Source organism: Cucurbita maxima, unplaced genomic scaffold (genome assembly GCF_002738345.1).
Source record: "Cucurbita maxima cultivar Rimu unplaced genomic scaffold, Cmax_1.0 Cma_Scf00003, whole genome shotgun sequence".
NCBI lineage: Eukaryota > Viridiplantae > Streptophyta > Magnoliopsida > Cucurbitales > Cucurbitaceae > Cucurbita > Cucurbita maxima.
In genome coordinates, this window is record NW_019272019.1 from 2,102,532 (window position 1) to 2,126,995 (window position 24,464).

At 39.3% G+C, this 24,464-nt stretch overlaps 4 protein-coding genes across 6 annotated transcripts; 1 reads left to right on the forward strand and 3 right to left on the reverse strand.

The window, feature by feature from the left end:
* Window positions 1–46: 46 nt before the first annotated feature.
* LOC111474114 (serine acetyltransferase 1, chloroplastic-like) lies at window positions 47–1,283 on the reverse strand. Its single transcript, XM_023119369.1, has one exon. It carries the CDS (start codon window positions 1,065–1,067, stop codon window positions 72–74), a length of 996 nt encoding a protein of 331 aa, XP_022975137.1. The 5' UTR covers window positions 1,068–1,283; the 3' UTR covers window positions 47–71.
* Window positions 1,284–7,370: 6,087 nt separating this feature from the next.
* On the reverse strand, window positions 7,371–11,165 carry LOC111476723 (30S ribosomal protein S10, chloroplastic-like). The gene is made up of 4 exons (XM_023120513.1): window positions 10,830–11,165; window positions 10,537–10,596; window positions 8,851–9,181; window positions 7,371–7,637 (listed from the first exon to the last, which is right to left on the reverse strand). Exons 1-3 carry the CDS (start codon window positions 11,076–11,078, stop codon window positions 8,870–8,872), a joined length of 621 nt encoding a protein of 206 aa, XP_022976281.1. The 5' UTR covers window positions 11,079–11,165; the 3' UTR covers window positions 7,371–7,637; window positions 8,851–8,869.
* Window positions 11,166–12,893: 1,728 nt separating this feature from the next.
* LOC111476455 (protein TORNADO 1-like) lies at window positions 12,894–17,424 on the forward strand. The gene is made up of 2 exons (XM_023120113.1): window positions 12,894–15,817; window positions 15,920–17,424. Exons 1-2 carry the CDS (start codon window positions 13,109–13,111, stop codon window positions 17,303–17,305), a joined length of 4,095 nt encoding a protein of 1,364 aa, XP_022975881.1. The 5' UTR covers window positions 12,894–13,108; the 3' UTR covers window positions 17,306–17,424.
* Window positions 17,425–18,726: 1,302 nt separating this feature from the next.
* Window positions 18,727–21,390, reverse strand: LOC111476456. 3 transcript variants are annotated; one of them, XM_023120117.1, is made up of 2 exons: window positions 21,117–21,390; window positions 18,727–20,323 (listed from the first exon to the last, which is right to left on the reverse strand). In XM_023120117.1, the coding sequence occupies exon 2, from the start codon at window positions 20,301–20,303 to the stop codon at window positions 19,020–19,022; it is 1,284 nt and encodes a 427-aa protein (XP_022975885.1). In that variant the 5' UTR covers window positions 20,304–20,323; window positions 21,117–21,390; the 3' UTR covers window positions 18,727–19,019. The 3 variants fall into 3 exon arrangements, with proteins under 3 accessions (XP_022975885.1, XP_022975883.1, XP_022975882.1); XM_023120115.1 differs by having other exon boundaries at window positions 21,108–21,389; XM_023120114.1 differs by having other exon boundaries at window positions 20,859–21,128.
* Between the last annotated feature and the right edge of the window lie 3,074 nt (window positions 21,391–24,464).

Here is a 24,464-nt window from a genome sequence, read left to right on the forward strand (position 1 = left end):
AAAAAAAAAAAAAAAAAAAAAAAAAAAAAAAAAAAAAAAAAAAAAAAAAAAAAAAAAAAAAAAAAAAAAATCTATATAACATAATCAGACCACTCGTTTATATGAGAAATATGATCCATAGTGAAACTTGGCGTCTTATCCAACTTAATCGGATTCGACTTCCCGCCGACCAGCCTCGCCGGATTCCCGACGGCAGTCGTCCGCGGCGGTACATCCTTCAAAACCACCGACCCAGCTCCAATCTTCGCTCTATCACCGATCTTAATATTACCCAAAATGCAAGTTCCGGCGCCGATCAAAACCCCATTTCCAATCTTCGGGTGCCGGTCACCGGAATCCTTCCCGGTACCGCCCAAAGTCACATGGTGAAGAATCGAGACATCGTTTCCGATGACCGCCGTCTCGCCGACGACGACGCCGGTAGCATGGTCAAGAAGAATCCCACATCCAATCTCGGCGCCGGGATGGATATCAACGGCGAAAGTTTCAGATACTCTGTTTTGAATCAACATCGCCAAAACTTTCCTCCCATCAGACCAAAGTTTATGAGCGATTCGATGCGATTGAACCGCTAAAAACCCTTTGTAATTCAGAAAACATTGCACATAACTAATACAAGCCGGGTCTCTTTCCTTCACCGCCCTCAAATCCCTAACCCCACATCGCAAAATCTCGCCGCCGTCGTCTCTCAAAACGCCCAAGAACAGTTCGAACAGAGTCGAGCTCGGGAGGCTCGAACTACCGAGCTTAATCGAGAGATGGTTCGCTAGCGCCCGATCCATAGAGCTATGGGAGAGAATCGAACTGATGTAATAGTTCGATAAAATGGGTTCGTCTTCCACATCGGAACGAGCTTCTTCCCGGATTTTGAACCAGAGATCGGAATCGGAACAGGGCGGCGGCAGCGGCGGCGGAGGAGAATCTTGGATTTTGTGGGGATTTGGGGAAATGGGTATGGAAGAAAGATGATCGGAGAAGGTGGGTCGGCAGAATTTGACCATTTTGTGATGTGGGTCGGAAGGGAGAGAGGCGTTTGGGTCGCCGGAGAGTGGGAGGCAAGCCGTCATGAGAGGGGAATGAAGTTGGAGGAAACAGAGACGGCGGCGAAAGGGAGTGGGGATGGAGGAGATATGGAGGCGAGAGAGGGGTATTTATATTGGGTAAGTGGAAATTTTCTTGGGAAAATCTCCAAATTTTCCCGGAAAGTGAAATGGGGGAAGAAAATGAGGTTTGAATGGATAATGATCGCTTAAGGATGTGGGAGAGAAGAAGGTCAATCAAGAAAAAAATCAAAGGAAATTAAAAAAAGAGGATATTAAAATTTGAATTTTTATGATTGAAATTGTATAAATTTATAGTGTCCTAACATTTTTTTTATAGTTTGCTATTAATTAAATTTCGGTTTCATCCGTTCAAGAACATCGTTAGAATCAGTTTAGACACTAATTGATATAAATATAAATATATTTTCAAATTTTTATGTCTCGATTATTTCACACAAAATAAAAAATTAAAATACCGATGAACCGAACATAATTCAACTAGTTTATATATATATTATCGACCAAAAAAATCAAACACTTGAATTGAAATCGCTAAATTTTGAATGTTCGTGACCTAAGTTATTGAAAAAAACGTGTAAATAAGACGGTTTCTCTATGTATTTTTATAGTCAAATACTCAATCTCTCTCTCTCACTCAAAAGAAAGGTGATATCTCTATCTCTCTAAAGTAGTAGACATAGACATTCACCTAAGAAAGAATCCGAAACTATTCTCGGAACAGTTTTAATTATTAGGGTTTACCGGTAACTATTTACAACTGAACATATGGTTTTTTTTTTTCAAAATATATCAGATTTCGATATGTTGCGATATGTATCGGGTTAAAATAAAAAAATATTACGAGACTCGACTTTAGCATTCAATACGAGCATACCCTAATCGATCAGACTACAATTACTATTCCAAAGGTCGAAATTTGATCCCTACCCTATAACCGTTAAACTAAAAGAGTAGTAAATTTACTAAATTTTTAAATGTTCGATTAGGTCGGTTCGAGATAATTATTTTAAAATAATGTGACATAATATTTTAATAAAATATTTATGAATTTTGAATTTAAAGTTACTTGAAAGACTTGAGATGTTGTTAGTCAAAAAATAGTAAAGACATTGGGAGTTTGGCCAAATAAAGACAAATAAACATAACTTATTGATGGTTATATGTACTTGATTTCCTAGATTGGGAGTGTTGGGTTCAACAATCTTGGCACATGGTTTCATGAGCATAGCTAAAACTTCGATATTTTAAAAAACGAGTACATTTTGGACCTGTTTGGATTGCGCGAGAAAATTTTGTTTTATGAAAATACATTTTTTTATATCTAAAACGCTTAAAATTAAAAGACTGCCACCGATAGTTGACAATGATGGTGATAGAGTGAGGTCGGTGATCTTCAGTGGACGATTGTGGTCGTGAGCGATGACGACATGGGTGAGTGGCGGCTGATAGGGTGTAGTGGTCGCCAATAGTAGGTTTGTAGAAGCGAAAGTGAAGAGATTTGGAAGGGGTAGTGTGAGGGTATTTTGGTCATTTTTATATATTATGAAAATTTAAAAGAGCTTCACAACTAAACGTTCTAAAAGTCATTTTTCTAAAATTTGATTTCAAGTTTATATTCAAAACACTGTGATTGACTACTGGCTACCACCGACAGTTGACAGTGGTTTCCAGTGGACGGTTGTAGGCAATGACGACAAGGGTGAGTGGCAGTTGATAGGGAGTAATGGCATCCAACAGTAGGTATGTGGAAATGAAAATGGAGAGATTTGGAAGGGGTAGTGTGAGGGTATTTTGGTCATTGTTATATATTATGATAATTTAAAAGGGCTTCACAATTAAACGCTCAAAAACCCTTTTTCTAAAATTTGATCTCAAGTTTATATTCAAAACACTTTAATCGACTACTGACTACCACTGACAACAATTGACAGTGGTGGCGGTAGAGTGAGGTCAATGGAATCTAATGGACAGTTATGGTCATGGGCGATGACGACAAGGGTGAGTGACAGCTGATAGAGAGTAGTTATTGCCAATAGTAGGTACGTGGAAGTGAACATAGAGACATTTGAAGGGGTATGTGAGGGCATTTTGGTCATTTTTATATATTATGAAAATTTAACAGGACTTCACAACTAAACGTTCAAAAGCCATTTTTCTAAAATTTGATTTCATGTTTATATCCAAAACACTATGATTGACTACTGACTACCACCGATAGTTGACAGTGGTTGCGGTAAAGTGAGGCCGATGTCTCCAGTGGACAGTTGTGGTCCTAGGCGATACAACAAAGGTGAGTGACGACTGATAGAAAGTAGTGGTTGTCAATAGTAGGTAAGTAGAAGTGGAAGTGGAGAGATTTGGGCGGGGTAGTGTGAGGGTATTTTGGTCATTTTTATATATATGAAAATTTAAGAGGCTCGACAATAATTAAACATTCATTTTGAGTGGTCCCTAAATAAAAAATCTTGTAGTTATAGTCAGCAAACATAGTCGAGCGTGACCTCCAAACCTAAACCCAATAAAAAATCTTGTAGTTATAGTTAGCAAACATAGTCGAGCGTGACCTCCAAACCTAAACCCAAGAACGTATGAACTACATAACTTTAAAATATGTCATATTTGTGGTATCAATCGGGAGCGATCTCAATTCATATCGATACAAATCGAGATAATACTATGAATCGAAATCGAAATCTCGCGAAAATCGAACCAAAATGGATCAAAAGCCACACAAATTCAAATAATTTCTCCCCCACAAGTTCTTCCTTCACTATCTTCCAAACATTTGTCAATGAATGGTTGAAATTGTTTTGGATTATCCCTCTCTCACTCCACAACCATAAGAACCATACTAAAAATATTGTGCAATGTCCTTTTTACCCTTTTCCATCTTGGAAGCTACCTTTGGTTTCCAATAAGTGGCCATTAATTCAATAGGGTCTCGTGAAATTTTTTATCGAGTATGTCGTTTGATCGGGTTTGAGATATTTCTTGTCATACAGTTGGGTGTATCTACAAGATAAGATCTCGGACTCTTGTGATGCCAAGTTGAATAAATCTTTCGATACTTAACTGAGTATTGGATCAGAAGCATAGAGCTTGATAGTATTGCTTTAATGTGTGAGGAGTTTCTTTGTTTATCCATTGAGTCTAATCAAATCATGAGAAGGGTATTAACCTTTTTATGCTACCAACAATTAACTCGAGTGCCCTTTACGTTTTAGGTAATTATGGCTCGGGTTCTTCAACTCGATATCAAGGAGCTTCTTGAACTTTCATGATATGGATGAATACGTAAGATTTAAATAAAATAAAGAAAAGAAATAAAACAATGTCATGATCTAATTTAAGAGCTACAAACAATATAAATGCATCTATCCTAGTTTCGGTCTAATGACCGTCACTTCGACATCGTCATTTGTAAAGAGGTGTCTTACCTTTACTGAAAAATAGGAGTAGCACGTGGCTTGAGTTTGGAGGTAAACGTAGGCACATATGTATTTGTGGTGACAACCATGGGATCGAAACTAGGGTGGATGCATTCATGTTGTTTGTAGCCTTTAGGTTTGATTACGACATTGTTGTAACAACCCAAGTCCACCCCTAGCAGATATTGTCCTCTTTTGGCTTTCCATTTCGTGTTTACTTTCAAGGTTTTTAAAACGCATATGATATGGAGAGACTTGCACATTCTTTTTATTCCCCTCCTCAACTGATGTAGGATCTCACAATCCACCCCCTTGGGGGCCAACGTCTTCACTGACACATCGCTCGGTGTCCACCCCCTTCGGGGCTAAACGACACACCGCCTGATGTTTGGCTCTGATATCATTTATAATAGCTCAAGCCCACTGCTAGCAAATATTGTCCTCTTTGGGCTTTCCCTTTCGGACTTTTCCTCAATATTTTTAAAACAAGTCTGCTACGATGAGATTTTCACATTCCTTTCGTTCCTCTCTAACCAATGTGAGATCTCACAATCCACCCCCTTAGGAGTTTAACGTCTTCATTGGCATACCACCTAGTGTCTGGTTCTGATACCATTTGTAACAGTCCAAGCCCACCGCTATCAAATATTGTCCTTTTTGAACTTTCATTTTTAGGCTTCCCTCAAGATTTTTTTAAAACCGTTCTGCTTGGGAGAAGTTTCCACACCCTTCTAAAGAATCTTCTCTTCAACCGATGTGGGATCTCACAATTATTTTATTTAAGCTTCATGTTATTTATTTATATTATGTTATTTTAAAAATTTTATTACGAACGTTTAATTCTATGACATCGTTTATTTAAACTTCACGTTATTTATTTATGTTATGTTATTTTACTAAATTCCTTTTAATTAAAAAAAATAAAAATATTCTTAATATTAGTTTTAGACATCACATTTTTAAACGTTTAAAAAAATAATTATAAAAAAAAAATTCAAAATTATCGATTTAAAAGTTTCATTAATACTTTTTATTTTTAATTTTTTTTTTACTATCATGAAATTTGGATGATAATAATTTTTTTTTAATTTTACTTTATTATTAATGATATTTTTTAATTTGAATTTTATGTTTAGTAAATTTTAAAAAAAATTAAATATTTTGAGAATAAATTTTTAATTTTGAAAGTTAAAATAATTTAATCGAAAATAAATTAAAAGTGGAAAATACTTTTTTGCCCGGTAAAAATTGGCATGATAAAGTGACAAACACGGACCTTTTCGGGCAATGATAAAGTAACAGTCAATGGTGGTGCTGTGACGCGAGTGGTGACGTAACTAAATTTGTTTGGTGAAGCTGTTTTAATTATTAAAGATTCTATCTCAATAATAATGAATAAATAAATAAATAAATAAACAAATAAATAAATAAAGTTTTTAAAAAGGATTATTTGGACTTTTCACTACGTAACTAATTACGTGTGGTTTAGGTTTCCAAATCAATTTCGTACTTGTTCTCCTCTTCAAATAATTTCAATTTTTAATAATAAAATAAAATTTCAATATTTTCTATTTTAATTTTTTTAATTTTAGTTTATTATACCAATATGTTATAAAAAAAAAAAAAAAATATATTTTACTTTTATTATAAACAAAAATGCGAAGGAATGACCCGAACAAACCCAACCCAATTAATTAGGGTTGGGTTGGGTTCATTATTTAACAAGAGTTCAAATTTACAACACGAACATAAATAGAGAGACTTATCCTACTAATGTAATGAATTAGGTATGCAACATGACCCTTGCTTAACTCAACCTCATAGCTTTACAATGCGTCTGCAAGGGAGATGTTTCCACATCGTTTTAAGGAATGTTTCGTTTTCCTCTCCAACCGATGTGAGATCTCACAATCCACCCCCTTGGGGTCCCAGTGTCCTTGCTGGCACATAGTTCGATGTCTGACTCTAATACCATTTGTAACAGCCTAAGCCCACCGCTAACAAATATTGTATGCTTTGGCATGTCAACATCACGGTTGTACAACGCGTCTGCTAAGGAGATGTTTCTACATCGTTATAAGGAATGTTTTGTTTCCTTCTACAACCGATGTAGGATCTCACAATCCACCCTCTTGGAGTCCCAGTGTCTTTAGTGGCACATAGTCCGATGTCTGACTCTAATATCATTTGTAACAACTCAAGCCCACCACTAATAGATATTGTCTACTTTGGCATGTCAACCTCACGGTTTTACAACGCGTCTGCTAGGAAGATGTTTCCACATCGTTATAAGGAATGTTTCGTTCCTCCCTCCAACCGATGTGGGATCTCACAATCTACCCCCTTTGAGCCCCAATGTTCTTGGTAACACATAGTCTGGTATCTAACTCTAATACCATTTGTAATAGCCCAAACCCACCACTAATGAATATTATCTGCTTTGGCCTAACAACCTCATGATTTTACAATGTGTCTGCTAGGGAGATGTTTCCACATCGTTTTAAGGAATGTTTCGCTTCCCTCTTCAACCGATGTGAGATCTCACAATCCACCCCACCCAGTGTCCTTATTGGCACATAGTCCGGTGTCTGGTGATTGACTCTAATACCATTTGTAACAATCCAAGCCTACCGCTAATAGATATTGTCTACTTTAGTTTGTCAACCTCACAGTTTTACAATCCGTATGCAAAGGAAATGTTTCCACATCGTTTTAAGAAATGTTTCGTTCCTCTCTCCAACTGATGTGGGATCTCACATGATCAGTCCAACCGATACCGATGCTTTTAAGAAATGATTGTTGTACAAAAGCATGCCAAAATGTCTTTTAACACCTGATTTCGTTGATGCTACGCTACAAAAGCATATAAGAGGGCTTATAGTCAACCAAACGTTTGACTATGCATATTGACAATGTTGTGAGGCCTTGAATTCCACCATTTTCATTGCTCCATTAAGTACAAAAAGAAAGAAAAAAAAATAATAATACAAATGATTGACAAGAGACTGCAAAGCAGCAAAGAACCAACAAAGAAAAGCATAACGTAAGGACCAGCCATCGTCTCCACGACCCGTTCCATCGTTATCGTCTACATGATTTCATGCTCTGATATATATCAATAGTTACATCCTCAGATACCCATTACCTAACATGCAAGAAATCAACCAAAAAGTGTTAAAGAAAGCATGAACATGGGGCAAACAAACATTGAAATGAGCCTAAATAACCATATAAGAAATCAGGACAAAATCGATACGACTTCCTGATGATTATCGACATCAACGAACTGCAAAACTAGCTAGTTCAATCAATTCCATGCACCCAGAAGAATGTTCGTTCCAGCTCTATCAAAGACATAAATTTCAAATGTCCTTTTATCTTCAACCTAAGGTCGGTATTGACTCCACTTCTGTTTCTTAATGGCAGGAGAATACATACACAACTCGCGTTTCAACAAGCATAATCCCTAGTTTTTTCATGGGCTTCTTTATTCATGCTTGTATGGAAATCCTTAATATTATATTGTCACCCTCGTTCTTGATCCCACTTGTTGACGAGTATCTATTGCTTAAATCTAGATGCCCAACTACACAAGTAAACACGACCTTTACACGAGATACAAAGTTATCAATTATAAAGAAAATGAAACCCTATATATAGTGTATATCTGTAACGACCAAAGCCTACCACTAGTAGATATTGTCCGGTTTTATGACATCCTCATAGTTTTAAAACGCGTCGGCTAGGGAGAGGTTTCCACATCCTTATAAGGAATGCTTCGTTCTCCTCTCCAACCGTTGTGGGATCTCACAATCCACCCCCCTTGAGGGCCCAGCATCCTCATTGGCACACAGCCCAGTGTCTAGCTCTGATATTATTAGTAACGACTCAAGCTCACCGCTAGTAGATATTGTCCGTTTTGGCCTCTTACATGTCATCATCAGCCTCACTGTTTTAAAACGCGTCTACTAAGGAGAGGTTTCCACACCTTTATGAGAAATGCTTTGTTTCCCTCTTTAACCGATGTGGGATCTCACAATATCAGAGTGGTAGACTGTTCACATTGTTCGATTTGCTCTCTGACAAACTCACATCAATAGACTAAAAACAGAGATTTCTCAGCCATCTTGAACCACCACAACAATTAATTAATATAGCTAAATTTAGAAATGGTGCCAAGCATTCAAACTTTGATGTAGCAAAACTAGTAATACTTGAGTTCTTGAAGAAAATAATGAAGGAGCAGAAAAGGAATACTGGCTTTAATGCAGACAGCAATATACCGTGCCATCAGAAAGGATAATATACCAGTAAAAGGAAAACCAACCATGTAATAGACTTGTGGAAACTAAATTTACCTTGGTGAAGCTCTTCTCTTTATAGCTTGACCTCCACATCAACACCAGCTGGAAGGTCTAGTTGCATCAACGAATCGATTGTTTGGGCAGTCGGGTACAAAATATCGATTAGGCGCTGGTGGGTTCTGATTTCAAAATGGAATCTAGCATCCTTATGAACATGAGGAGATTTAAGAACACAATAGATGCGCTTTTTTGTAGGTAATGGCACGGGACCCATGGTTTTTGCATTTGTGTTCCTTGCAGCATCCATTATCTGCTTGCAAGAGTCTTCAATGAGGGGAACCCAGTAAGACCTTAGTTTAATTCTAATTTTCTGCTTTGGCGCCAGCTGAAACCACAAACATCTTAGTTCGTCAAAATCAGCCAAACAAAAGAAAAGGATGGATACTATCAATTATACGACCAACTAGCTCATCAGATAAGTCCCTAGATACACCTCGTAGCGCGTATAATTCAACAAATCAAATAACACAACACGACGACCTGCTGAAGACCTTATTGGCGTCTTGTCTTGTAAACAGAAAAAGGTACAAAATGAATATACTCTAGAAGTGATCAGGTTTAACGCCTTCCCTTGTACTTTAATTACTAGGCATGTTTTAGATTATGCTCAGTCTTATTCTTTTAGATTGGGGTCCTTTTCTATAATTAGTTTGGGTCTCCTTTTGTTTGGGCTTGTTTTTGTTTAACCTTCTTTCATTTTTCACATTGAAAACACCGTTTCTTACCCATATATATACATATATATCAGTAAATGAAGCCAGCAGAGTTATCGTAAAATTAGAGATGTGAGATCCCACGTCGGTTGAAAAGGGAAATAAAGCATTCTTTATAAGGGCGTGCAAACCTTACCCTAGTAGATGCGTTTTATAACCATGAGGCTGACAACAATACATAACGGGCCAAAGCAGACAATATCTACTAGCGGTGAGGTTGGGTTGTTACAATGGTATCAGAGCTAGACACCGGACGGTGTGCTAGCAAGGACGTTGGGCCCCAAGGGTGGTAGATTGTGAGATCCCATATCAGTTGGAAAAGGGAACGAATCATTTTTTATAAGAGTGTGGAAACCTCTCCCTAGAAGACGCGTTTTAAAACTTTGAGAGGACACCCGGAAGGGAAAGCCCCAAAAGGACAATATTTGCTAGCAGTGGCCGTAGTGGCTTGGACTAGGGTATAAGAGCGAGACACCGAGCGGTGTGCCGACGAGGACACTAAGCCCCAAAGGGAGTGGATACCAGTCGGTGTGCCAATGAGGATGCTGAGTCCTAGAGGGGGGTGGATTATGAGATCTCACGTCAATTAGAGAAGGGAACAAGAGCCAGCGAGGATGCTAGGCCCCTAAGGGAGGTGGATTGTGAGATCCCATATTGGTTGGAGAGGGGAACGAAACATTATTTACAAGGATGTGGAAACCTCTCACTATCAAATGATTTTAAAACCTAGAGGGAAAGCCCAAAGAAGACAATATTTGCTAGCGGTGGGCTTGTTAGGTTATAGGTACATACATTCTATTCACTCATTACCTCACCCAATCAACGTAGCAGTTTAAAAAACTTATGATGCTGATATAATCTCATTAAATGATTTCACTTGTTATCTATTCATCAGAACCAATATAAATCTCGGAGTTTTGTTTTGGTTTCAGAAGCTGCTGTGCATGACATAAAACATAAGAATTACCTTATCCACATCCTCGCCAATGCTGAATGCTGAAGTCCCAGGCGCTTCAAAATCTTCACCCTAAACATAACATGAAAACAAACATAGAAGCACTGTCCAATCCATTGCCTTACAGAAACAAAACGGAGATTCCTTAGCTACTTGCAATGAAATTGAAAACAACATGGAAATTTAGAACACCATTCAATCACATCCAGAACAAAAATTCTCAAATTCATCACAAAACGTAAAGAAATCGTAACATTTTGCTCGATTCCGCACTACTTTTCTAGACGAACAACATTATCACAAACCTCGAGAATGGCAGCTCCGGAGTCCTCCAGGATTTCCGGAGGCGGTTCGTTGGCATCGGAGGAGTCTAGAACTTCGGGAGCAGCATAAACCCTAGACGACGGCAACGAAAAATGGAGGGGTTTGAGCTTTAAAGCAGTAGAAGAGAAACCAGAGAAGGGAAGAAATGTCGGTTTAGGATGAAGGGATGATAAGGGAATAAATAGTGAAGGAGATGGAATTATAGTAGCAGAGAGTGAAGAAATAGCCATGGAAGTTCCTCTGGATATCAATGGCGGAAGCTCTGAAACAATGGAAGCTTTTTGCTCGCAGCGTTATCCAAATCAATTTCTCGGTGTTTTTAATTTTCCCGGAAAATTTCATTCCGCACAAAATTGTGAATATTTTGGGCCATGATCACGACAAGCCCACTTAACTTAATCCAAACTCAAATTCAAAATTTCACCGCAAAAAATTTCATGTTAGGTAACTCGAGTAGTTCGAACCGATTTCAAAACTCAACCTAACCCATACCAAAAGTTTTAAAAGCAACTCGGTTAGAGTTCATAACCCAACCTAACCCAGATCCAAAATTTCATGTTGGTAGCTCAAGCAACTCGATTAGAGTTTATAATTCAACCTAACTTAGGCAAAAAATTTCATATTGGTAGCTCAAGCAACTCGATTAGAGTTCATAACCCAACCTAAACCAAACCCAAAATGTTATGTTGATAACTCAAGTAGCTCGAATACAGTTCATAACCCAACCTAATCCATACCAAAAATTTCATGTTGGTAGCTCAAGCAGCTCGATTAGAGTTCATAACCCAACCTAACCCAGACCAAAAATTTCATGTTAGTAGCTCAAGCAACTCTAGGGCACCATCCACTGTGCGCCAATACAGAAGGCTTAGTGGCATTTCCTTCTGTGACAGCATTTAGCTTGTGCAGGGCGACACGGGAAACCGCTTATTAAGTCTTGTTTTTTCGCTGACCGAATCCTGTTTTTGTTGCCTGGCCGAATTTTGCTATTTTCTGTATAATACTGCAGTGCAAATTACCCACATAACTTCTCAGGATTAACTTCATCTTTCACAATGTGTTGAACAGGAAAATTCAATTGTCTTAGTTCGTTAGAGTTCATAACCCAACCTAATCTATACCAAAAATTTCATGTTGGTAACTCAAGCAGCTCAATTAGAGTTCATAACCCAACCTAACCCAGACCAAAAATTTCATGTTAGTAGCTCAAGCAGCTCAATTAGAGTTCATAACCCATAAGAGCTCAAGCAGCTCGATTAGAGTTCATAACCCAACCTAACCCAGACCAAAAATTTCATGTTAGTAGCTCAAGCAGCTCAATTAGAGTTCATAACCCATAAGAGCTCAAACAGCTCGATTAGAGTTCATAACCCAACCTAACTCAGACCAAAAATTTCATGTTAGTAGCTCAAGCAGCTCAATTAGAGTTCATAACCCATAAGAGCTCAAACAGCTCGATTAGAGTTCATAACCCAACCTAACCCAGACCAAAAATTTCATGTTAGTAGCTCAAGCAGCTCAATTAGAGTTCATAACCCATAAGAGCTCAAGCAGCTCGATTAGAGTTCATAACCCAACCTAACCCAGACCAAAAATTTCATGTTAGTAGCTCAAGCAGCTCAATTAGAGTTCATAACCCATAAGAGCTCAAGCAGCTCGATTAGAGTTCATAACCCAACCTAACCCAGACCAAAAATTTCATGTTAGTAGCTCAAGCAGCTCAATTAGAGTTCATAACCCATAAGAGCTCAAGCAGCTCGATTAGAGTTCATAACCCAACCTAACCCAGACCAAAAATTTCATGTTAGTAGCTCAAGCAGCTGAATTAGAGTTCATAACCCATAAGAGCTCAAGCAGCTCGATTAGAGTTCATAACCCAACTTAACCCACCCCTCTATTTTCAGGATAGTCAAGTTGACTCGAATAAAAATCTATTCCAACCAAATCTTTATGATTTCAGTCTGATAGTCTGGATTGGTCAGGTTATTAGGTAACACGAACCGCCCTAACTCGGGTATCACTTTATTTTATAAAAAATTATCGTATATAAATCATTTTCATTAAATTTCTTACAATTTTATCCCAAAAGAGCCACCGAAAGTCTTACAAATAATTCCCTAAATAAAATAATTGTATTTGATTTTACAGTTATAAAGCACCAAACTGTTGCTTTGACAAACATCTCCCCTTTTTTTCCTCCCAATAAAGCAAAACCAGTTTCACAAAACAGAGCACTCACCTCTCATCTTTCTCTCCATCAATGGCTTCAGACTGGAACCATGGCGATCTCGAATCGGCATTGCACACTCTCGGCCCGGACAACCCGTTCCCCGAAAGCCTCTCCTTCCATCTCTCTCAGCCCACTTCTTGCTGCCACGTCGAAACCGAAAACTCCATGAAAGTAGACCTCACCAGGAACGACATTCCTTACTTCTCTCGCTTTCTCACAGCTTTGAGCTGCCACAGCTCCCTCAGAAGCTTGGAGTTTCATCTCGTCGACTGGGAACTCGAGCAGATGCAAGAGCTTTGTAGGTTGGTTGAGGATAATTCGGGCATTAGACATGTCATGTTTCGACGAAATAGATTGAGTAATGAATGCTTGGCAGAGCTGTGTTGTGTTTTGAGAATTAACAGAGGGATTAAAGAGCTTACGTTTTCGGAATGTGGGATTGGATCGGTCGGGGTTGGTTTGATTGCTTCTGGTTTGAAGGTCAATGATTCGTTAGAGGAGTTTCACGTTCGGGAGGACTCGATCGGGTCAAAAGGCGTGGAAGAACTCTCGAAGATGGTTGAAGAAAACTCGACTCTGAAGCTGTTGTCAATTTTCGACACGAATTCAATCACAGTTACCCCATTGATAGCTGCAGTTTTGGCAATGAATAGGAACTTGGAAGTGCACATTTGGAGTGGAAAAAGTTCAAAGGTGGTTGAGTTTGTACCTGGGAATAGCACACTCAGAATTTATACGCTAGACATAAATGGCACTCGCACGGTTGCCTGCGCGCTCGAGTTGAACTCAACGGTTAAAACACTCGACATGACTGGTATCCAGCTGAAATCTCGATGGGCAAGAGAATTCCGTTGGGCGTTGGAGCAAAATCGTTGCTTGAGGGAGGTAAAACTATCGAAAACTCACTTAAAAGACGAGGCAATCGTGCATATAGCAGCTGGACTTTTCAAGAACAAGCACTTGCAGAGCTTGTTTCTTGATGGAAACTTATTTACGGGCATCGGAGTCGAGCATTTACTCTGTCCTTTGAGCCGGTTTTCGACCCTGCAACTGCAAGCAAACATAACTCTCAGATACGTAACGTTCGGAGGTCGAAGAAACAAGATAGGAAGAGACGGGCTAGCTGCTATTCTACATATGCTCACAACGAACGAAACTCTTACTCATTTAGGGATATATGATGATCATAGCTTGAAACCAAATGACATGGTGAGAATATTCAGGAGTTTAGAGAAGAACGCATCGTTGAGACACTTATCGTTACCCGGCTGTAAAGGTGTTGATGGAGACATGGTGTTGCAGACAATAACAGGGATGCTGGAGGTAAATCCTTGGATCGAAGACATCGACCTCTCGGGAACTCCTCTTCAGAATTCCGGGAAAGCCAATGGAGTTTACCAAAGGTTAGGACAGAACAGGAACACTGATCTCGAACCTCTGGTGGATTCGCTCGACACGACCTTGACCGAGCCAAAAAGTTGTAGGATTTTCCTCTGTGGGCATGAATCTGCAGGTAAAACTTCCATATTGCAGAACTTTGGTTCTTCAAAACTTCCCTTCACAGAACAATTTAGATCTTTAGTAGCTCCAGTTGAACAAGCAGTAAGAACAATTGGAATGAAGATAAAAACTTACAGAGATGAAGACGTAAAAATATCGGTTTGGAATCTAGCTAATCAGCACGAATTCTATTCGCTCCACGATCTCATGTTTCCCGGGCCTGGAACTGCATCAGTATTTGTGATCATCAGCAGTTTAATCAGAAAACCAAGTAACAAAGACCCGAAAAACCTGAACGAGATAGAAGACGATGTTCGATATTGGCTACGGTTCATAGTTTCCAACTCTAAACGAGCATCACAGCAATGCGTGCTTCCAAACGTAACTTTGGTTCTAACACATCATGACAAAGTCGTACAACGTTCACAGAACGTGCAGCAAACTTTGATGTCAATCCAGGGATTGAGAGACAAATTCCAAGGCTTCCTTGACATATACCCAACAGTGTTTACTGTCGATGCACGCTCATCGGCATCGGTAAACAAACTCTTGCATCATCTTCAGAGAACGAGCCGCACTGTTCTCCAAAGAGTTCCGCAAGTTTACCAGCTCTGTAACGAACTGATCCAAATTTTGATGGACTGGAGATCAGAAAACTACAACAAACCAGTAATGAGATGGAACGAGTATCAGGATCTATGTCAAGTTCGTATCCCTCAGTTGAGAATACGTTCGAGACGAAGTAATCGAGACAAGATCGAGACAAGGAGGACGGCTCTTGCTACTTGCTTGCACGACGTAGGAGAGGTGATTTACTTTGAAGAACTCGGATTTATGATATTAGATTATGATTGGTTTTGTGAAGTTCTTGGCCAACTAATAAGACTAGAAATTAGAAACCATTCAACCAACAATAATGGATTCATCAGTAGAAAAGAACTGGAAAAAGTTTTAAAAAGCAAGTTACATAGCCCGATCCCAGGAACGAATTCGAAGGTATTTGAAAACGTGCAAGCTAGTGATCTAGTGGGAATGATGCTAAAACTCGAACTCTGTTATAAACAAGACCAATCAGACCCGAATTCGCCATTGCTAATCCCCTCGGTTCTCGAAGATGGTAGAGGAAAACCACAAAGGTGGCCGTTAAGTATGCCCGACTGCATCTACACAGGGCGACACCTAGAATGCGATGATTCGAGCCATATGTTTCTAACTCTGGGATTTTTTCCTCGACTACAGGCAAGAATACCCTAGTTCTATCTCTCTCTCTCTCTCGCTTTCTCTAATGGAACATTGTGAGTTTCGGTTTCCTAATCAGATTTTTTGCTGTTCGAAATTCAGGTGGATCTATATAACAGAATCATGGGATTAAAGAACCAATATGTAGCAAATTACAGCTTAGAGAAGTACCTGATCACAATAAACATCAATGGAATGTATGTCAGGGTAGAGCTCGGAGGACAGTTCAGCTACTATATCGATGTCCTGGCATGTTCCACGAAGAGCTTGACCGAAACTCTCGGATTTATCCAGCAGCTTATAATCCCAGCAATTCATGACCTCTGTAATGCCGTCATCTTGACCGAAAGCATAATCAGGCCCGAATGCGTGCAAAATTTGGTGGCACCTAGACATAGGAAAACCCAGAACATCTCAATACAACAACTGAAACTCGCATTGCTTTCAGTTCCTGCTGATGGGATGTATGAATATCAGCACACATGGTGTCCTGTGTCAGACTGCGGTAGAGAAATTGTTGCAGTCGGGTTTGATTTTGCTCGAGAGCTATTATCTGACGATGATTTCCGGGAAGTTTTGCATAGGAGGTACCATGACCTTCATGATCTTGCTGTTGAACTGCAAGTCCCGCACGAAAACAATCCGGAAGCAGTTGATCGCTCGTTATCCAATGACGAAACTGACAAAGTTGCAGCGACGTTCGATGGAATTGCAAAAGGGGTTGAAGCTGTTCTGCAGAGATTAAAGATCATTGAACAAGAAATCAGAGACTTAAAGCAGGAGATAAAAGGTCTAAGATATTATGAACATAGACTCCTCCTTGAGCTTAATCGAAAAGTGAACTATCTAGTGAATTACAATGTTGAAATCGAAGAGAGGAGAGTACCAAACATGTTCTATTTCGTTAGAACGGAAAACTACTCAAGAAGGTTGATTTCTAACCTGATTTCCGGAATGAATGCTCTCCGACTGCACATGTTATGCGAGTTCCGAAGGGAAATGCATGTCGTTGAAGATCAGATAGGTTGTGAAGTCCTGCAGATTGACAATATGGCAGTCAGGTCTTTAGCTCCATATACGACGAAGTTCATGAAACTGGTAACGTTTTCTCTCAGAATTGGAGCCCAAGTAGCTATGGGAATGGGGCACATGATCCCAGATTTGGGTCGGGAGGTTGCGCATCTAGCTGATTCATCGTTCTTCCATGGGGCAGCTGGAGCAGCTGCTGCAGGAGTAGTCGGGGCTGTCACTATCGGACGTGTAGGTAGTAGGGGAAAAAGCAGAGCTGGGGACATTCAGCAAGATCTCAGAACAGCACAACAATGGGTTGTGGATTACTTGAGAGAACAGAGTTGTTCAACTGGAAAAGATATTGCTGAGAAGTTTGGGCTGTGGAGAGTAAGATACAGGGATGATGGTCACGTTGCATGGATCTGCAGAAGACACATGAACCTCAGAGCACATGAAATAATTGAAGTTCCCATTTGAATGCCTAAGAAGATTCATGCTATGTGTCTTTCATATGTGTCTTTCACTGTGCGATGTCGTGATTTTGACATGTTCATGATCTCTTAAGAGGAATCAAGCCCCATAAATATTTTTCGCCCCGACTTTGTGGCTTCATTGGACCTTAGGCAAGGTTTGTCTTCGCCAGTCGCGCTTGTGCGGAATCCAAGCTTGTCCGACCACACACGCCGCCTACGCGTGCATGTTCAATCGTTCGCGCCACAACCGACTTGCCTCTACACTAGGCCAAATCATTCGGCTCGGCCTTGCCACTACTCAGGGCCAAAGTCTCTCAATGCAATACTGCATCTCATCTTGTCATCTTGATTACCATCGACATGGCTCATACATCTTGACGCCTTCCTGAGTCTCGAGGTGTCGTTGGCCATCACAACTCACTCGGTCATGTTATTGAGAACGGACCCACGTGTCGCTCATCTCATCGAGACATCCCGAACATTCATCCATCCGGGATCTTTCGAGGCATTGACCCTCCCGTGTCCATGTCATGTCATTTATGGATATCGTACTGGATAGTGGGTGCATATATCAGCCTCCGACACGCGGGTTGGTGCGCAATACAGGCACACCCGTGCCGCCCAATACTGTCCTTGAAAAACCCATTTCAAAGGAAGTCGTCCGAAACATTCGTCTCGGCACGCTCGCCTTCACTGTGACACACGCATATGCCACAGGGTAGCTCACTTAGGCCACAGGGCCTAGGGGTGGTGGAAAGTTGACACCATGTCTTCCTCTATAGTACATTTTGAGGCATTTTCAATACTCTACGCGCAGACATGATTTTAGCGAACGGTCATACGGTGTTATGGAGTGTCCGATTGACACCAAATTTGGCAAGCATTCATATTTCATATAGGACTTAACTCCATAACCGCATGCCTAAATTTCGTCTGAAACCCCAACTTTCGAGGTTAAGGCTTGGAACCCTACCCAGCCCTTTAACCAGCCTATTTGTGCCACTCTTGTCTACTCGTTGCCCTTGTCTTGCTTATGCCTCAACTTCTCTTCAATGCCCACTCTGTGCGATGTGTTAGATGACACACCGTCCTTCGGTCGCATCATGGCACTCGTCTAGGCCTTCGTGTGGTCAAATAGATTGTGACACTATGCATGCTTAGATCAACCAATTTAGAGTAAAATGATACAAACATGTTTATTTCTAGTGGAAATCCTATAGTCCTTAGTTTTGGATTTCCAACTTCAAAGAACCAAAATAAAGCTACTTCAGTTTCTCTGCTCATCACATCAGGAACAGTAAATGCTATACAAAGAATAAAAAGAAACCTGGAATTTCTGGACCGCACGATCTGAATCGACCGAAACCGGGCCATCAATGCACGGGTCTATCTAATCCATTCCTTGAAACAAACATAATGTCAATGTGGGACCAACATATAAATGATATGATTTTGATTTCACATAATTAGAAGTTGCATTCGAAAGTTAATTGTTACAACGAGGAATAGTAATTGATTCATGCTTACACCGATGATCATGATAGGACCGAGTTCGTAAGGTGTAGAAGCCATGATTTACTATCGTCCCGGACAAACCAACATACGACAGGAAACACCAGTCTACACAGATACATTATTACATTCCGCTACTGATAGTAGTATTCGTCCTATAGTTCTAGAGTTATTTGTGTCTTCGTCTAAAATGTAGATACCACAGTTTAGAAGAAAGCCCTGCTTCCATAGAATACTCGTGCATTACCGTTCTTTGAGGACGGTGTTTTCTCATCAGAGGTTGAATTTTCTGAACTGGTTGGTCCATTATCGACGTCCAGAGGAAGTTTCATCTTTGCCAACGACTCGGTAAATTGCTGCATGCTTTTCATATACATATCAACAATGTCCTGCTGCACTACATTTTGTTCTGGCTCAATGTTCACAGAGATAACAGGCTTTGAGATTGAATCACTTGGTACCTCAACAGACGAATCAGCCTCGCCGTTCTTAACATCCCCACACTTATCCTTTTCGATTGGTTCCTTAGTTCGAGGCTTTGAAGCTTCTGAAACATCGGATGACTCTGAGCTTGTTGGTGCGGAAGGTGAGGACACTCCATTCGTTGACAAGCTGCTAGGTGGAGAATCGAGCTTTGGAAGCTGGATAGACTCAACAGAAGCTGTCGAGAAGCTTTCTACATTATGCGCGCCTAATTCTGAACTCAGATGATCTTCGGTACCAGAAGTGGCTAGGCTCTCAGAGGCCTCAGACTCCGGATTAGAGCACGGGATGCTGAAATACTCAGACACCATCATCTCATCCTCGTTTACTATCTTAGGATCTGGAAACTCTATCTTATCCAAATCACTAGCTAGCGACTCGGATATTTCAGAATCCTTCAACGTTGCAGACGATTCCAAGGCAGCTTTAGGAACAGCCATCACGTCAGGCGAGGTTCCGTTGTATGCAAGAGATAGTTGAACAAATCCAGCAGGAGAATGGAACAAATCGGTCGAAGAAAGAGAAAACTCTTTCTCTAACTTTCCATCGTAAACAAGAACTTCAGTCAACGGAACCACGGCAAACCCCAACAACTGGTCTTCCAGATAATTCCTCACTCTACTCAACATCCATATCTCACATTTAAGGGAAGCATCGACGCTCCGAACATTCAAACAAAGATTTTCATTGAAGACCGGGTTCCTCCCAGCTCCATTAATGATTTTGGTGGATAGAGAATCATCAGGATCATTACTTAAACAAAGCTTAGCATAAACATCTTGCTTATGGTATATGCAGATATTATGAATGTCTCTAGCCTGGTGAATACATACGTCAAGTGTACCAATAATTTCCTCCGAGTTATACATCACCACTTCTTTTCGGTTAACCTCAACTTCCTTCGATGGAGTATCAGACATCCGACCGAAGAAATTGGGTTTCTGCCTCTCGGGCTCAGCAATGGGCGAGTTCTTCAATGGGGAAACAACGGATTGAGGGGAATCCATGATAAGACTTAAGAACAAGCCTGAAAATATTACAAAGTTAATTGAAAATCTAACAAAATCAAGTTAAGAAACTATGCAGAAATTCAACAGAAGATCGTTTCGTATCTCGAAACCGAAAATCACAACAGTGTGGTCTAAGTCATAATCCATAACATTGCGGTCTAAATCTCAAATGTAATGAGCAGTAAACCAAAAGTGAGTATCAGTTCAACCAAACTAAATGAGCAACAAGAACAATTCAACCTAGAACAAAATTTGAATCACAGAGAGCAGAAATTAAACGATTATATTGTGATAGAACCTTCAAATCAAAATCCTACACGCAAACCCCAACTCACATCAATTTATATATCCAACGATTCTCAAGATACAGAAGATGAACACTCAAGAACTAAGGATCAGACAAAACTTAGAATCACAAAACCATAAAGGCCAACAGGAACAAGAAATACTGGAATCCAAGGAAGTGCAAGCAGTAAAAGCAAGCAAAAAGTGAAAGCATCACAAAAGTCCCCGATCGGGGCCACAAAATTCAACAAGATCAAATAGAATTACTTCAAAATCTCGAACTGGCTTTGTTTCTTTGAGCTTCTAATCCTTTAATTGACGAACCCCAAACAGTTTTCCCACAAATCGGGAGCTCAAAATCGAAGATCTCCCAAAACCCAGTTGACAAATCGAAGAAACTTCGCCAAGAAAACCCTCAGAAACAGTTATATATACAAAAACAGCAAGATTAGAAGAACCCCAAGTCGAGTACAGCAGAAACAGAATTCAAGTTCATCGAAAAAAAAAAAAGGTTACTGAATTTACTGATTAGATTAGCCACCGAGCGAGAGACCCTCCTGATATTTAAGGGTAATTAGAAAGGTAGCCGCCCCACGCGTTAGCGTCGGCTGGACCAATAGGAAGAAGGGTTAGTGCGGGTTGAAGGTGGGGTCCTGAAACGAACAAGGGTAGGCCCTGTTGTGGACTGTGGGTTTAGAACTGGGGTTACACTGCCCACCATTAAAAGAAGGCTGACTTTTACAGTTCAAAAAGTGGAAGATTATGGCGCGGTTTCAGGGGGTCGTAGACGGCGGTGGCCGTCGTTCACCGCCGTATGACACTTCGCTTCTTTTTTGGGCCCCATAAGTGAAGGAATTTCTCGATCCTCGTTTGAATTGCGCGAAAATAGTGTTCTAAAGAGCGACTCGAATTTCAAAGATTCATTTTTTTTAATAGAAATTTGAAGGTTCTTTATGATCTTATTTTGTTTCTAGAACCCTTTTTTATATATATGTCCCTTAATTATTTCTTTTTTAAATCGTTAAATTAATAAAATACTCCTAAATTTTATTACTTTATTTCAAAAATATTATTTTAATAATATTTTAAAAAAGAATGTCCTAATCTTGCTAGTTCAAGTTGGTTGACAGAGACGTCAACTAATTGAGTGGGGGAGGATGTCACGGTCATGAATGTCCTAAGCGTGTTGTCCATGGCTGCATGACAGATATCACGGTCTTACTTGTTCAGGACGTGTTGTCCATGGTTGCATGTCCGTTCCCAACCCCTTTTTACATGTTTTAATCCTAGATAGGTCTTTACCATTCCATATTGGGTCAGTATAAGGGTGTATGATCGTTCACCAAAATCGTGTCTATACCTACAACGGCTAAAATGCTCCAAAATTACTATAGGGGATATGACTGGACTTCTTCCTACCCGATAGTTATATACAGTAACTCGTCGTTGTCTTTTGCTTACATTCTCATATAACACAAATTTCAATTTCTAAAATCTTACTTTCAAAACTCTCTTTCGAAATCTCTCTGCCCTGATTTTCTAAAACCTTTTTCTTGGACCGAGGCAGAGGCTCGAGCATACGTCGCTTGGTCGTAGTAACGCAAGAACGAATAGACTTAACTCTTAAAAATAAAAGTAACACTAACCCCTTTTACTTTTATTAAAAAAAATTATTATCGTCAACATATGAATTACAGCTTATCAATAATTCATAGATTATCTCCCGTGTTAATTTTGAAAGTAAACATTTTGAATTTATTTTTTAAAAATTTACTTTTTTTTAATTTCTCTACCATAAGGAAAAAAACAAAAATATTTTTAAATATGTAAAATAGTATAAAAAATATATTCGAGAGATAATTGTTCGTTCATAAGGAATGTATGAATTCTCGAAAAGAGAAAACATCGAAATGGACCCTCCAGAATTGTCTCGACCCTACACGAGTGGATAAAAAGTTGGATCTCACTTGAATCGCCTTGTTTATTCTCCTCGGGAGAAATTTGGTTTCAAACCCTAATTCAAACAGGAGAAGTATGTCATTCTAAGGATGATCTACGTCACATTTGACTATCTACGTGACTAAGAGCCCTCAAAACCCAAACATCACAATACAGAGCAAATAACCCATCGTGCAAAAGCAAGAGAAATCTCATCCAACTCTTTTTCATTTTTCGTCTCCCAGCAAAACACGATCGTCTATTCCAAAAGCAAAGCCTCTCAGCCCTCCAAGATGGGATTGGAAAACGACCCAACACGCAGACACAACAATACAAAGTCATAACCAAATCTTTTTATTGACTCTCCCAATTCACAAAACAAAAGAGCTAGAAACGAGCACTTCTAGCCACTTCACTTCACCAGCATTGATAACTAAAATTTCTCAATCTCATACCCAAACTGTGAACTGATTTCTAAAACGCAAAATGTTTTCGAATTCGATTCAACCCTTTTCTCGAACATTATCAACTACGTCAACTACGAACATAAGTGACATATTTTAATTTTGAAAATAGAGGTAAAGTGGCATACCCAAAACCCAAAATGGGTGGGAAAACAATGAATTGAGTACCCATAATAGTGATGGTAGGGTCACTAAATCCAAATAAATGGCCATAAAATAGGGCCACCAAACAAAGCCCTTTTTTCCCCTTTTCTCATCATTTCTTAGGTGATCTTGATAGATTATGACTATTTGGGTTCAATTTTTTGTTTTTTTTTTCTTCTAATTTTTATAATAAGACAAGTTTTTTCTTGCTTTTTCTTTTTCCCTTTTCCCTCTTTTTAACCTATTATCAAATATCTTGTCGTGACATAATTTATTGTTTTGTTCGTATAATTTTTACCATATTTCGACATTTTTTTTTTGTTGTCAATAATCCTTTGAATAAATGGTACACGAATGAGTTGAGACTATAGAATGAGAGCGATCATGAGGATAGAATGAATAAGAAACACTTAAAAGAATTGTAACGACCTAGATCCACTGCTAGCAGATATTGTTCTCTTTGGGCTTTCTCTTTCGGGCTTCCTCTCAAGGTTTTAAAATGCGTTTACTAGGGGGGTGTTTTGTTCTCCTCCTCAACTAATGCGGGACATCACAACTAAGAAGGTGCATTTTTTTTTCGGTGGCTCGATTATAGGAACTTCAAGGTTAAGCATGGTTTACAGTAATTCGTGTTGGTTTGTGGGGATAGTTTTTCATTAAAAGTGAAGATAGGTAATGTGACTATGTGTACCAAATTTGGATTATGAATCTTGGACATGGATATCAATTTCAGATTTATTAAAGGTACACTGATACGAATCCAACCACTAATCATTTGCGTGGACTATAGTTTAAGACTATTTATGTCATTTCATTATTTTCTTCCATTTTTATTTAATAGTTTTTATTGGTAGTTTGTAATTGCTACATTATGTTTGAATTATCTTTTTGGTCTGTAATATTCAAATTTGAAATCACGGTCGCATAAAAAAACCTTGTGTATGAAACTCTCTCAGTGTTATGTTTCTTTCAGACTTGGCTTTAGGTTTGATGTTAAAATCGATTCATTGAATTAGTTATGATTTAAGAGTGACCATCATAGATTCAAAATTCGATTTAAGAGCTATTCACCCTTCTAACCCGTTTTTGGTTGAAATCATTCGTAAAATTAGCTTTCATTTGTAAGAGTTTGCAATGAAAGTAGAACGACCTCTAGCTTTACAAAATTCAGCAGTTTTTGTGCTTATCATAGAATAAAATTCAAAATAACGAGATGCAAATAATATTTTAACCTAAAAGATAGGTGGTCGAGATGGATAATGGATCTAACGTGTTAGCTTTGGGGCGTGGCGCGAAGAAAATGTGAACAAAACTTTACCATGCCATT

Bases quoted from the DNA above. Each gene is read 5' to 3' on its own strand.
- LOC111476456 (XM_023120117.1), bottom strand. From the start codon at position 20,303: ATGGATTCCCCTCAATCCGTTGTTTCCCCATTGAAGAACTCGCCCATT.
- LOC111476723 (XM_023120513.1), bottom strand. From the start codon at position 11,078: ATGGCTATTTCTTCACTCTCTGCTACTATAATTCCATCTCCTTCACTA. The intron at 10,597-10,829 runs GTTTGTGATAAT...TGTTATGTTTAG, and splicing joins CCGGAGCTGCCATTCTCGAG to GGTGAAGATTTTGAAGCGCC. The intron at 9,182-10,536 runs GTAATTCTTATG...TTGTGGTTTCAG, and splicing joins TTGGCGAGGATGTGGATAAG to CTGGCGCCAAAGCAGAAAAT.
- LOC111476455 (XM_023120113.1), top strand. From the start codon at position 13,109: ATGGCTTCAGACTGGAACCATGGCGATCTCGAATCGGCATTGCACACT. The intron at 15,818-15,919 runs GCAAGAATACCC...TTCGAAATTCAG, and splicing joins GATTTTTTCCTCGACTACAG to GTGGATCTATATAACAGAAT.
- LOC111474114 (XM_023119369.1), bottom strand. From the start codon at position 1,067: ATGACGGCTTGCCTCCCACTCTCCGGCGACCCAAACGCCTCTCTCCCT.